At 40.8% G+C, this 12,793-nt stretch overlaps 1 protein-coding gene across 2 annotated transcripts in view; it reads left to right on the forward strand.

Annotated features, from left to right (window-relative positions):
* Nucleotides 1-12,793, forward strand: part of Kdm3b (lysine demethylase 3B) — a 75,628-nt gene that overhangs the window by 32,935 nt on the left and 29,900 nt on the right. The window contains exons 7-11 of one of the 2 annotated variants that reach the window (XM_047555189.1): nucleotides 192-791; nucleotides 4,174-5,422; nucleotides 6,262-6,463; nucleotides 10,109-10,323; nucleotides 11,479-11,631. In XM_047555189.1, coding sequence (XP_047411145.1) covers nucleotides 192-791; nucleotides 4,174-5,422; nucleotides 6,262-6,463; nucleotides 10,109-10,323; nucleotides 11,479-11,631 — 2,419 coding nt within the window. The remainder of the gene's footprint in view (nucleotides 1-191; nucleotides 792-4,173; nucleotides 5,423-6,261; nucleotides 6,464-10,108; nucleotides 10,324-11,478; nucleotides 11,632-12,793) is intronic. The other variant, XM_047555190.1, reaches the window with a different exon arrangement.

Here is a 12,793-nt window from a genome sequence, read left to right on the forward strand (position 1 = left end):
TGTGTGTATAAATGGAATCATAGGAAGATTGGAGCTTTTTGACAAAGGGTATGTCTTAGAGCTGGCATCAGAACTTGGCAATCTTTGCCTGCTTTTTCTGTTTCTAAGAGATGGGAAAGAGCTAATGGATTATGGTTTTCACAGGATGAAAGGTCCCTTATAATAAATCTTTTTTGAATTTTGTTTTGTAGGGGGGTACGTTAAAAGCAGTAAAATCTTCCAAAGGAAAGAAGAAGAGAGAGAGCATAGAGGGGAAAGATGGCCGGAGGAGGAAAAGTGCTTCGGACTCTGGGTGTGACTCTGCATCAAAGAAATTAAAAGGAGACAGGGGTGAAGTAGACAGTAATGGGAGCGATGGAGGTGAGGCAAGCCGAGGGCCCTGGAAAGGAGGTAATGCCAGTGGAGAGCCAGGGCTGGATCAGAGAACCAAGCAGCCACCATCTACATTTGTTCCCCAGATTAACCGCAACATTCGCTTTGCCACTTACACCAAAGAAAACGGCAGGACTCTGGTGGTTCAGGATGAGCCTGTAGGTGGGGACACACCTGTACCTTTCACTCCATATTCTACAGCCACAGGTCAGACACCTATGGCCCCAGAGGTGGGTGGAGCCGAAAACAAAGAGGCAGGAAAAACACTGGAACAAGTTGGCCAGGGCATGGTGGCTTCAGCAGTTGTGGTCACTACCGCCAGCTCCACCCCAACCACGGTGAGGATCTCAGACACTGGCCTTGCAACAGGGACTGGGCCGGAAAAACAGAAAGGCAGCCGGTCGCAGGCCTCAGGAGAGGTGAGTTGCTGTAGGGGCAGATTTGCCAGTTTGGGGTTTACTCTCTCACCCTTCCTTATTGTTAAAACCTTCACAAACATCTCAAATGCCCTAAGGAAGGAATATTTCTGAGATGTGCTTAAATTTTACTCTTGGATAGACCTTTACTGCTCATTGAACAAATGTGTTTATTTTAATAACTATCAGTTCTTAAAAGCTACCCGAATAGCTGAGCATGGTGGCACATACCTGTAATCCCAGCAGCTTGGGAGGCTGAGGCAGGAGGATTGCAAGTTCAAAGCCAGCCTCAGTAATTTAGTGAGGCCCTCTCTAAAATAAAAAATTAAAATGGACTAAGATTGTGTCTCAGTGGTTAAGTGCCCCTGGGTTCAATCCCCAGTACAAAAAAAGTCACCTGAACAATTGGGCTAATCAAAAACTGATTATACAACCCATTTTAATGAGATTTAATAGATCTGGTGGGGAATCTTTTTAATTCAATTATCTATTTAGTTCACAAAGTGGTTGAGCCTCCATCAGGCCTATGAGAGGCAAGGTTAATGAATTACAGTGTTGGTAATAGCGAACACTATAATTAAGGCTGTGAGTCCAAGCTACCGTTACCCTATTTTCAGTTCATCATTTTCTATGGCATTTTCCCTTGAGTCTAGGTTACTTTCCATCGTTTGGTATGGCCATAAAAGTTTTTTCCCTCACTAATTGCTTTGGTCTTAATCTGATAGGAATATTTTTTGCAAAAATGGAACTTTTGTTAAGTTGTAAGTTAAGGTAAAGTTGATACCACAATCCAAGTTTAAAACAGTATCAAAATCTATTTTTTCCTAATTTTGGTCCCCAAACTGATTGAAACAAGCCAACTCAAGCTAGAATATGAAATACCAAAGATGAAATGCTTATTGATTTTTTAAAAGTAGCCATGGGGACACATGCATATAGGCCCAGCTACCTATAAGGCTAAGACAGGAGGATCATTTTAGCCCAGGAGTTTGAGGCCAGCCTGGACAACAATGAGATCCCATCTAAAAAGAAAAAAGAAAACTAAAACAAGCAAAAGAATATATAGGAAAATACTGTGTGCTAAGTACTGTGCATTATAAATACTTTAAATTACTACTTGAAGGAGCTCACACACTAAAATAGAATCATTTCAGGTGTAACAATGCAGATAAAAAATGGCATAGGACTGGGGCATGTGGTTCAATAGAAAAAAAAACTTGCCTAGCATGCATGAGGGTGTGTTTGATCACCAGCCCCACAAAGAACAAAACAAAGCAAACAAAAACCCATGGTATATAAATTTCATCTGACTTCTTCCTCTTCTAGCAAATATAATGTGTCAATCCCTAGTGTGCAGAAATAGAGAGCGAGATAAAATGCCCAGGTAAAAGAGACCTGTAAATGGAATTTTCACACTGTTTATGATTTGTCTTTAGTTGACCTGTATTCCCAAAAGAACCAGGTGAGGATCATAGGTGGATTTCTAATGTGTAAATCATCATAATGCCTGTGCTATTTAAAGTCAACTCCATGTCAAAGGCAGTGTGAATGTAAATGGGACTTACCAATTAAACCAAATTTTATGTCCTACAAGAAAAGATCCAGTGAATGTTACTGTTTGTGGAGTAGTAAAGCTGATAGATAAAATGTGGATTCAGTGTTTTTTGGTTTTTGGTTTTTTTTTCAAACAGGTTGTAGAAATTTCTGTGACTGTAATTTTGCTTATGTTTTAGCCTGTCCTTTTCTGCAATATGATTTAAAATTACAGACATGAATGTTTCTATTACAATTCTTAACCTGAAAGAGAGAAATAGTAACCAGGACTTTCATGCCCTAAAAACCAGAGTTGAAATCAGTTTCTTGTAAGGAAAGGATTTGGAATTTAATCATTTAAAAGAAAATGAAAGACCATCGAAATTATTTTTCATTCATGTGTGTATATATTTTTAAAGGGTAATGTTAGTAGTGAAACATGAGCTACTCATGCAGGTTTCTTGCAGTCATGCACGTGTCAAGGCTCCAAGCCAAGTCCTGCTAGCGAAACAACAGCAAAACCTCAGGGCGGTGTCAGTCTTCTCTTTTTTTTGTGGAGTGGGGGTTTAAATTAATGCTTTTGTGGTTAGTGAGAAAAAAAATAAACTTCAATTTTTCAACTCTAAAATCTGTACCAGATGTCAACTGGAAGCAAGCCATTGAAAGTGTTGTCCCTGGTTCTTATCGTTCTATGCCACCCTCAAGGATATTTAGCATTGTAACCACTTTAAAATGTATAATTCTTTGGCATCTCATACATTCACCATGTTATAAAATCATTATGACTGTTGAGATCCAAATTTTTTTCTCCCTTAAAATAAAACCCTATATGCATTAAGCAGTCATGGAATAATTTTTTTATTTCCAATGTTTTAAAATGAATGCTGTTACTCTGTGGTTTTCAAGTCAAGAGCTAGGATCTGAGTTTTATTAAATTAACAAGTACTAAGTAAGGGCTCATAGCTACCTACGAGTGTCTCTGTGTATGTATATGGGTGCATAATGTATATGAAAGTACCCCTACCCTTATTTATACATACAGTCATTCAGATGCAGAGGTTTACATGGAAAGCATTTTATCATTTCATTTTCCAGTTTGTTAGGCTAAATGTTTTTATTTGGTGAATATTTCAGTATGTACATTTTTCTTTTGGGAACTTTTGTTAGATCATAATTATAACAGAAGATCTCCGTGAATAGCTTTCTTTATCTTAGCATCTTTAGGAGTAACATTAATTGCAAATTTTAGGTAGATCTGAACCAATAAATGACCAATTTCCAAAAGGATCCATTTTGTGGAGTTTCAAATTAATAAAGTTACTTTTATTTAATGTGCAGTGGGCTTACCATAGGAGTGAAATCAGTTTCTATGAGACAGGATATTTGCAATAGTTTAAATAAATCAAAACTTTATAGTTCCTGAGGTCATTCAGGTAGATTGATATTACAGAGATCACTAGGTAAGTTTCAAAGTAAAAGCTGACATCTGTTCAGGAATCTTTTCCTCCAGTTCCCTAGTAGAGTCTCTGTTTTCAATCACTGTAAATACTAAAAAGCCTATACAACTTCCTAGCATTGATGACCCATTGGGTAAAACCAAGAGGAGCAGGTTGAATGACATCCTACTATATCTGGCTCATCTTGCTAAAGTTAAAATGCCCTCTGTGGTCTGTGGCAAGTTTTTTCCCTTGCTGGTGAAATGCAGTTCAAAGAGCAGATTAGTGGAATTGTAGGAGAGAAATGTTGATTGACCCACAAGAAATGTTGATTCAGTGATAGTTAGGACAAAGAAAGAGTTCATTAGGTTGTCATCTGAAGCCAGTGTCACTAACTCAGGCTATCTTCCTTTCAGAATTCAAGAAATTCTATTTTGGCCTCTTCTGGATTTGGAACATCTCTCCCTAGCTTATCACAACCTTTGACTTTTGGAAGTGGAAGGAGCCAGTCCAATGGGATTCTAGCTACAGAGAACAAACCTTTGGGCTTCTCTTTTGGCTGTACCTCTGCACCAGAGTCTCAGAAAGACACTGATCTCTCCAAAAACTTGTTTTTTCAATGCATGTCCCAAACTTTACCCACCAGTAACTACTTCACTACGGTTTCAGAGAGTTTGGCTGATGATTCCTCTAGTCGGGACTCATTCAAACAAAGCCTTGAGAGTCTGAGCTCAGGCCTGTGTAAAGGCAGATCCACTCTTGGAGCAGACACTAAGCCAGGCTCTAAGGCTGGCAGCTCTGTGGACCGGAAAGTGCCTGCAGAGTCCATGCCCACCCTTACTCCAGCCTTCCCCCGGAGCCTCCTAAATACCCGCACCCCAGAGAGTCATGAAAATCTATTTTTACAGCCCCCTAAACTGTCGCGAGAAGAGCCTTCTAACCCTTTCCTGGCATTTGTGGAGAAAGTTGAACACAGTCCTTTCAGCAGCTTTGCATCTCAGGCATCAGGTAGCTCTTCCTCTGCTACCACTGTCACCTCCAAGGCAACAACCGGCTGGCCCGAGCCTCACTCCTCTGCAGATTCGGCATCTTTAGCAAAGAAGAAAACCCTCTTCATTACAACTGATTCCTCCAAGCTAGTGTCTGGTGTTCTGGGCTCAGCTCTTACCACTGGGGGCCCAAGCCTCTCTGCCATGGGGAATGGCCGCTCCAGCTCACCCACCAGCAGCCTCACCCAGCCCATTGAGATGCCTACTCTGTCCTCAAGCCCCACAGAGGAGAGGCCAACTGTGGGACCTGGGCAACAGGACAATCCCCTCCTCAAAACCTTTAGTAATGTCTTTGGCAGGCATTCAGGCTGCTTTCTGTCCTCTCCAGTAGATTTTTCACAGGAGAACAAAGCTCCTTTTGAAGCTGTGAAAAGGTTCTCATTAGATGAACGAAGCTTGGCTTGCAGACAGGACTCGGACTCTAGCACCAACAGTGACCTGTCAGATTTGAGCGACTCAGAGGAGCAGCTGCAGGCCAAGACTGGCCTGAAGGGGATTCCAGAACACCTGATGGGGAAGCTGGGCCCCAATGGGGAGCGTAGTGCGGAGCTGTTGCTGGGCAAGGGCAAAGGGAAACAGGCCCCCAAAGGCCGACCTCGGACTGCGCCCTTGAAAGGTGATCCTGCTGGGGCTGTACATGGTCTTTGCTCTGGCACTTGCCTCACATGCTTATGCTTTTGTGTGGCAGATGCCCTCACGTTGATGGAAAATTCTAGAATCACATAGAATTACAGAGGCAAAGAACCTGGCAGAGGCCCCTCATCAAACCTGGTTGCAGCTATACCAGCACTGTAACAGGGTTATCTGCCCACAAAAGAGGACTATTGATCTTCATTAGTTTGTTGTTTTTAATTAGGAACTACGTGTCCTTGTGTCCTGCTCATTCTTTTCTACTTCATCATATTTAGATTTGCTTTTAGGGAGTTACCAAGACTGGTTCCCATTCCCATGTAGCACCCCTTTGTATACTTGATGAAACAAAAAGATTCGCTCTCTTGGTTTGCTTCTCTCTGAAACATGTAAGGATTTTAACACCTCTACCAAAATCCATGTTTATGTGAGGTTATGGTCTCGAAGTGTATATGAAAAAGTTTGGTGGTCAAAGTAGCTGTTTTCATTAGGAATTGATACCTGTGGGAGCCCAAGAAACCTTGATTAACAGTAGCCATATACTGAGGGACTAAGGGCAGGTGATGACTACCTTCTGCTGCCATGAGTGTTTATACACTTGCCCAGAGTTTCACTGTATGAGGCACTTGCCACAAGTTCTTAGCTCCCAAGTGAAGCCTCTTTGTTCTGTGCTCTCCCTTTCTGGGTACATGGTAGATTATGTGCCCAAGGAGTGCAAAGAGGAATAGCCCAGGTCATGACAAATGTTTGTTCCCAGAGGAGTTTGTTATCATACCCTATTTATACCTCTTTTGACAGCAATTTCTCCTCCCTTCCTTGCCACAGTTGGCCAGTCAGTGCTGAAAGATGTGAGCAAAGTGAAGAAGCTCAAGCAGTCTGGAGAACCCTTTCTGCAGGATGGGTCATGCATCAATGTGGCACCTCACCTGCACAAATGTCGTGAGTGCCGCCTGGAGCGGTATCGGAAGTTTAAAGAACAGGAGCAAGATGATTCTACTGTAGCCTGCCGCTTCTTTCACTTCCGGAGGTACCTAAACGCCTCTCCTTGCTGTCATTCCCAGTTTTCACTAGTGACATATAACTCCCACTGTTTCTCTAAATCTATAAATTTGTCTTTCCATCTTCCTCTTTATTTTCCTTAACCCCCTTGCTCTCAGGTTCTGTTTTAGGCTTTATCATAGTAATTACTTAGTTGTTGGGATTATAAAATGATATGTGGCTTAGTCTTTGCAGAATTGAAGTGGAGCAGTTTTAGGTGCTGCCATGTGGTATTCCTATTAAGCTGATCCTAACTTGGGTTCCCTTTGAAACCAGTGGTACAGGCAGAAGATCTTCATTTTATTTTAGGAATCTGCCTGACCATATACTCTTTTTTAGTGCTAGAGTGATTTGAGTCACTGAAGAGAAGTAAGATCACATGATGATATGAAGCAAGTTTCTTTTTCTTTCTTTTTTTTTTTTTTTTTTGAGATGGGTTTTTACTATGTTGTTCAGGCTATCCCTAAAGTCATGGGCTCAAGCAATCCTCCTGCCTCAGCCTCCTGAGTACTGGGACTTCAGGTGCATGTTACCAACTCGACTTAATGGAGTATCTTTAAAATAAAGATAATTAGTGAAAACAGCAGTATCTAGTTACTTTTCCTTTTCCTCTATGTGAGAAACTTAAGATCTTTTAAGGTTGGTTTTATTTGTTTTGGTTTTGTGGGGGGTTTTTTTTGTTGTTTATTTTGGTGGTACTGGGGATGAACCTGGGGGTGCTGTATCGCTGAACTACATCCCCAGTCCCTTTTTTTGTTTGTTTGTTTTTTTATTAGTTGTTGATGAACCTTTATTTTATTTACTTATTTATATGGAGTGCTGAGAATTGAACTCAGTACCTCATACATGCTAGGTAAGTGCTCTACCACTGAGCCACACCAGCCCCTCCCAGTCCCTTTTTGTTTTTTGTTTTTTGTTTTGTTTCTGGTTTTGGTACTGGGAATTGAAATTGGGGCACTCAACCACTGAACCACATCCCCAGCCCTATTTTGCATTTTATTTAGAGACAGGGTCTCGATGAGTTGCTTTAGTGCCTTGCTTTTGCGGAGGCTGACTTTGAACTCTTGATCCTCCTGTCTCAGCCTCCCAAGCCTCTGGGATTACAGGTGTGAACCACTGTGTCTGCTGTTTTTGTTTTGAGACAGAATCTTGCTAAGTTGTTGAGGCTGACCTCAAACCTGTGATCCTCTAACCTCAGCCTCCCTTGATTTGTAATCTGAATAAGAAGTTGTTAGAAAAAACGTCATTAGAGGTTTTGAGCTGATGAGTAACACTGATTAATGTTTTAAAAGGTCACTTGGAGTAGAGCATGGTGGTACACACCTGTATACCTAGCTACTTGGAAGGCTGAGGCAGGAGGACACAAGTTCAGGACGAGTTTGAGCAACTTGGTGAGACCCTGTCTCAAAATAAATAAGTGAATAAAAGACTAGGGTTGTAGCTCAGTGCTAAAATACGCCTGGGTTCACTCCCTAATTACTGCCCCCCGCCACAACTTCCACCAGGTCACTTTGACTACCTTTGTGGGAATGGATTATATATGAAGGCAAGGGGAGAAACACAGAGAAGTTAAGAGACTATTGAAAACAGAGTGCTCAGAATTACCTGATGGGTTAAATTTGGAGTATGAAAGAATTTCCAGTTGGAGAGGTTGGAAAAACAGCTGGATCTACAGCTCTGGAATTAAGGGAAGAGGTTCATCTTAATGATACAAATTTTGATATCACCAGGGATTTAAAGCGCATAGTCTAATTTGAGACCTTAGGAGTCAACATGTAGATAAAGCATTCTGAGAACTGAGCTCTGGCACTCTCCAGTGTTTGGAAATGGGAAATATGAAAAGGAATTAGTAAAGGGAACTGAGAAAAGATAGCCACTGAGTACAGAAAAACAGGGAGGCTGGGTGCAGTGGTGCATGTCTATAATCCTAGCAACTCAGGAGGCTGAGGCAGAAAGATTGCAAGTTTGAGACCAGCCTCAGCAACTAAGCAACTCAAGGAGATCTGTCTCAAAATTAAAAATGTTAAAAAGGGCTGGGTATGTGGCTCAGTGGTTAAGTGCCCTGGGTTCAATCCCTGGTACAAAAAAAGGACAGTGTAAGGCAACTGAAGAAAGTATTTCCAGAAAGGAATAAGGAACTGTGTCAAATGCTGACAGGTTGTGTAAGGTAAGGACTAAGAGTGACCTTTTGATAGATGGAATGACCTTGTCAAAAGCAGTTTTGGTAGTTTTGTAGGCAGAATATCTTATTGTAGTGGATGAGGAGAAAATGTAAAGGAAAGAACTGGTGGCAGAGTTGAAGGAAACTTGGTCTAACAAGCAAGCAAATGGAGGAGGATGTGAGGTTGAGAGTATTTTTGTGATGTTATAGTAGCAAGTTTAAATGCTGATTTTGTAGAGCATTAATAAATGGTGCTTTGAGCCAGGGCACGGTGGCGCATGCCTGTAATCCCAGCAGCTCCAGAGGCTGAAACAGGAGGATCTCGAGTTCAAAGCCTGCCTCAGCAAAAACAAGGCACTAAGCAACTCAGTGAGTCCCTGCCTCTAAATAAAATATAAAATAGGGCTAAGGATGTGGCTACCAGTGGTTGAGTGCCCCTGAGTTCATTCCCAATACCAAAGGGGGAAAAAATGATGATTTGATAAAAAACTTAGATGATATAGAAAAGAGAAGAAAATTAGTGGAGTGCCTTTGAGTTGGGGAAAAAGGATTGGGGTGTAGATGAACATACTAACCTTCAAATGGACCTCATTCAGAGTAGCAGGAGATCAGACGAAGAACATGGGCCCATTTGCAGGAGAGTATCCACACTTTGGGATGTGTGGGATGGGATCTTGTGAACGTTTATTCTTTTCTGGCTTCAACCAGTGGAATAGGAAGTAAGGGTCTCACAGGGAAGGTAATTTTGGATGTATGAAAAGAAGGAAGGTATGATACAAGTATCTAGGAGAGGGAGTCCTCTTGAGGTCGGTGGATGTGAATTTTGTTTTGTTTTTTTATTTTACTTTTTGTGGTACTACAGATCAAACCCAGGGCCTCACACATGGTAGGCAAGTGTCCTACCACTGAACTACATCCCCGACCCTAAACATGAGTTTAAAATGTGATGATGACACCTTTTTGTTTTTTGCTATTCACCCAGTGGCATGGGTGCAGGATAGAACAGGTGGATGGAAAAACTGACAAAACTGGTGACAGCTTTTTAAAGAATCAATACTTGCTAAGTATTAAGCCTTCATATTCTCTGAGACAATGTACAGTTAGCCCTCCATATCTGCTGGTTTCACATCCACAGATTTAACTAATGGTGGATTGAAAATGTGTTTCAGATTACAGCAGTGTGTGTATTGAACATGTGAAGACTTTTTTCTTTTTTAATTATTCCATAATATAGTATACAAACTATTTATGTAGTACTTATGTTATATTAAGTATTGTAAGTAATCTAGAGATAACTTAAAATATATGGGAGGACACGCATAGATTATATGTAAGTAATACATCATTTTAAATGAGAGACTTGAGTAACCACAGGTTTTGGTAGCTGGGGCAGGGCAGGGGTTTGGCCTGAAAGCAGACCTCCTTGGATCCCAAGGGACAACTGTATTTGACTATCTGCTTTTTCCTTTTCAGGTTGATCTTCACTCGAAAGGGGGTGCTTCGTGTGGAGGGGTTTCTAAGCCCTCAGCAAAGTGACCCTGATGCCATGAACCTGTGGATTCCTTCTTCCTCCCTAGCAGAAGGAATAGACCTAGAGACCTCAAAATACATCCTGGCCAATGTTGGGGACCAGTTCTGTCAGCTTGTAATGTCTGAGAAGGAGGCCATGATGATGGTGGAGCCACACCGTAAGATACCTCTTGCTTGTTTCGAGACATTTCTCATTATAAACTGTTTTTCTGTCTCTTACAGAAAGATTGGAAGAGTAGAAGATAGCATTTTTCTATGGATGAATTAAGACCAATAAGATTTCTTTTTGTAGAAACTACAGCTGAGGCCTTGACTATCTATATCCTCTTTCAAGTCTTGCTAAGTTGCTTAGGGCCTCACTAAGTTGCTGAGGCTGGCCTTCCAAGTTGCTGGGATTACAGGCATGTGCCACCATGCCTACCAGTCTCCATTTGAATTTGGTTCATCCTGAATATTTTTAATCACATATTTGTATTTATAAGCAATAGTCTGGTTTGTGAATAGATGAGGTGTACTAGGTACCATGTTTCATACCTAGAACTCACATTGTTAAGACATTTATAATAGTCCCATATCTGTGACATACTGTACACTATTCCCAGACCAAGGAAACCTGTACTTGAAATCATGCCCTAAATTTCAAGAGACAAATCCTCTTACTTCAAGCTTTCCCCATTTGAAAATGTTACAGTATCTGGGACTGGAATTGTGACTCAGTGGTAGAGTGCTTGCCCGGCATGTGTGAGGCCCTGGGTTTGATACTCAGCATCACATATAAATAATAAAATAAAAGATTCATTAACAACTAAAAAAAAATTAAAAAAAAAAAAAAAAAGAAAATGTTATAGTACCTTAAGTGACAACATGTAGCATCAATTCCTCATTAACACCAGGCTATCATAACCTGGTATTACTTCAAACCTTTGAAATGTTAGAAATTCCTTATGTATTTTTTTCTCCTCTTAAAATTATGGAAACACAAACTTCAACTGGGCGTGGTGGCAACGCCTGTAATCCCGGTGGCTTGGGAGGCTGAGGCAGGAGGATCACAAGTTTAAAGCCAGCTTCAGCAACAACAAGGCACTAAGCAACTCAGTGAGACCCTAACTCTAAGTAAAATGTAAAAAAATAAGACTGGGGATGTGACTCAATCCTCTTTATTTGCCCCCCAAAAAAAGAAACACAAACTTCATAAATCTTTGAGTTTTATTACTGGACAAAATGGTTTGAATGGGGATCAGTTGATCCTGGGGTCTTTTGCTATTGGTTAGTATTATCAATGCCAATGGTATTACTCTTCCTCTTTCCACCAGAGAAAGTGGCATGGAAGCGAGCTGTGCGTGGTGTGCGGGAGATGTGTGATGTATGTGAAACAACTCTCTTCAACATCCACTGGGTTTGTCGCAAATGTGGATTTGGTGTCTGCCTTGACTGTTACCGGCTCAGGAAAAGCCGTCCACGGAGTGGTAAGGAAATATTGTGTGATACAGTTCTAAAGGTAATCTTTAGGTATGTGTCAGTGACGTTGTGAGACTTGGAAATTGAAGGAGTAATCAGCTTGTACTGCTTCACATTCCATTTGTCTTTGTTTTAAGACCTTAAAATTGCCAATGCTCAACTTATCTGGGAAGGTGGAAAAAAAAAAACCAGGAAGTATTATTCCTTGTTAAGGAAGTATTATTTCTTATCCTATTTTGTTTTTAAAATATCCTTTGTGTGTGTGTGTGTGTGTGTGTGTGTGGTACTGGGGATTGAACCCAGGGCCTTGTGCATGCATAAGCAAACACTCTACCAACTGAGCTGTATCCCCATCACCTTAAAATATCTTTTTTGAGGTATAATTCACACCATAAAATTTACTCTTTTTAAGTGTATAATTAAATGATTTAATTCATAAGATTGTGCAGCCATCACCACTAATTCAATTTTTATCATGCCCCACAAAAACTTCATATCCATTAAGAGTCCACTCACAATTCCTACCTCCCCCAGCCTTGTCCACCACTTATCTAATTTCTCTCTATAGGTTTGCCTGTTCAGGTCATGTCATATGAATGGAATCATACAATATTTGGTCTTTTGTGACTGGTCTCTTAGCATAATGCTTTAAAGTTTCATCTATTTATAGCACTTCAATTTTTTTTTTTTTTTTTTTTTTTTTTTTTTTTGCATTACGAGGGGCTGAAGAGCTCATGAGTGCTAGTCAAGAGCTCTACCACTGAGCTACATCTCCAGCCTTTAATTCTTTCTTTTGTATTGCCAAGTAATATCCCATTGTATCAGTATAGTACTACATTTTGTCTATCAACTGATATACATGCGAATGTTTCCACTTTTGGCTATGATACATAGTGCCATTCTAAACATTTGTGTAAAAGTTTTTGTGTGTGAACATATGTTTGCAGTTGTCTTGGTTCCATACCTAAAAGTGGAATGACTGAGTCATATGACAACTCTACATTTAACCTTTTGAGGAGCTGGACGTGGTGGTGCACACCTAGCTACTTGGGGTAGCTGAGGTGGGTGGATCTCTTGAGCCCATTGGTTTGGGGTCAGCCTAAGCAATATAGAAAAATCACCTCTCAAAAAATGATTATTGCCTGGGTGCAGTGGCACACACCTGTAATC

The sequence above is a fragment of the Sciurus carolinensis genome, chromosome 6 (assembly GCF_902686445.1).
Source record: "Sciurus carolinensis chromosome 6, mSciCar1.2, whole genome shotgun sequence".
NCBI classification, from domain to species: domain Eukaryota; kingdom Metazoa; phylum Chordata; class Mammalia; order Rodentia; family Sciuridae; genus Sciurus; species Sciurus carolinensis.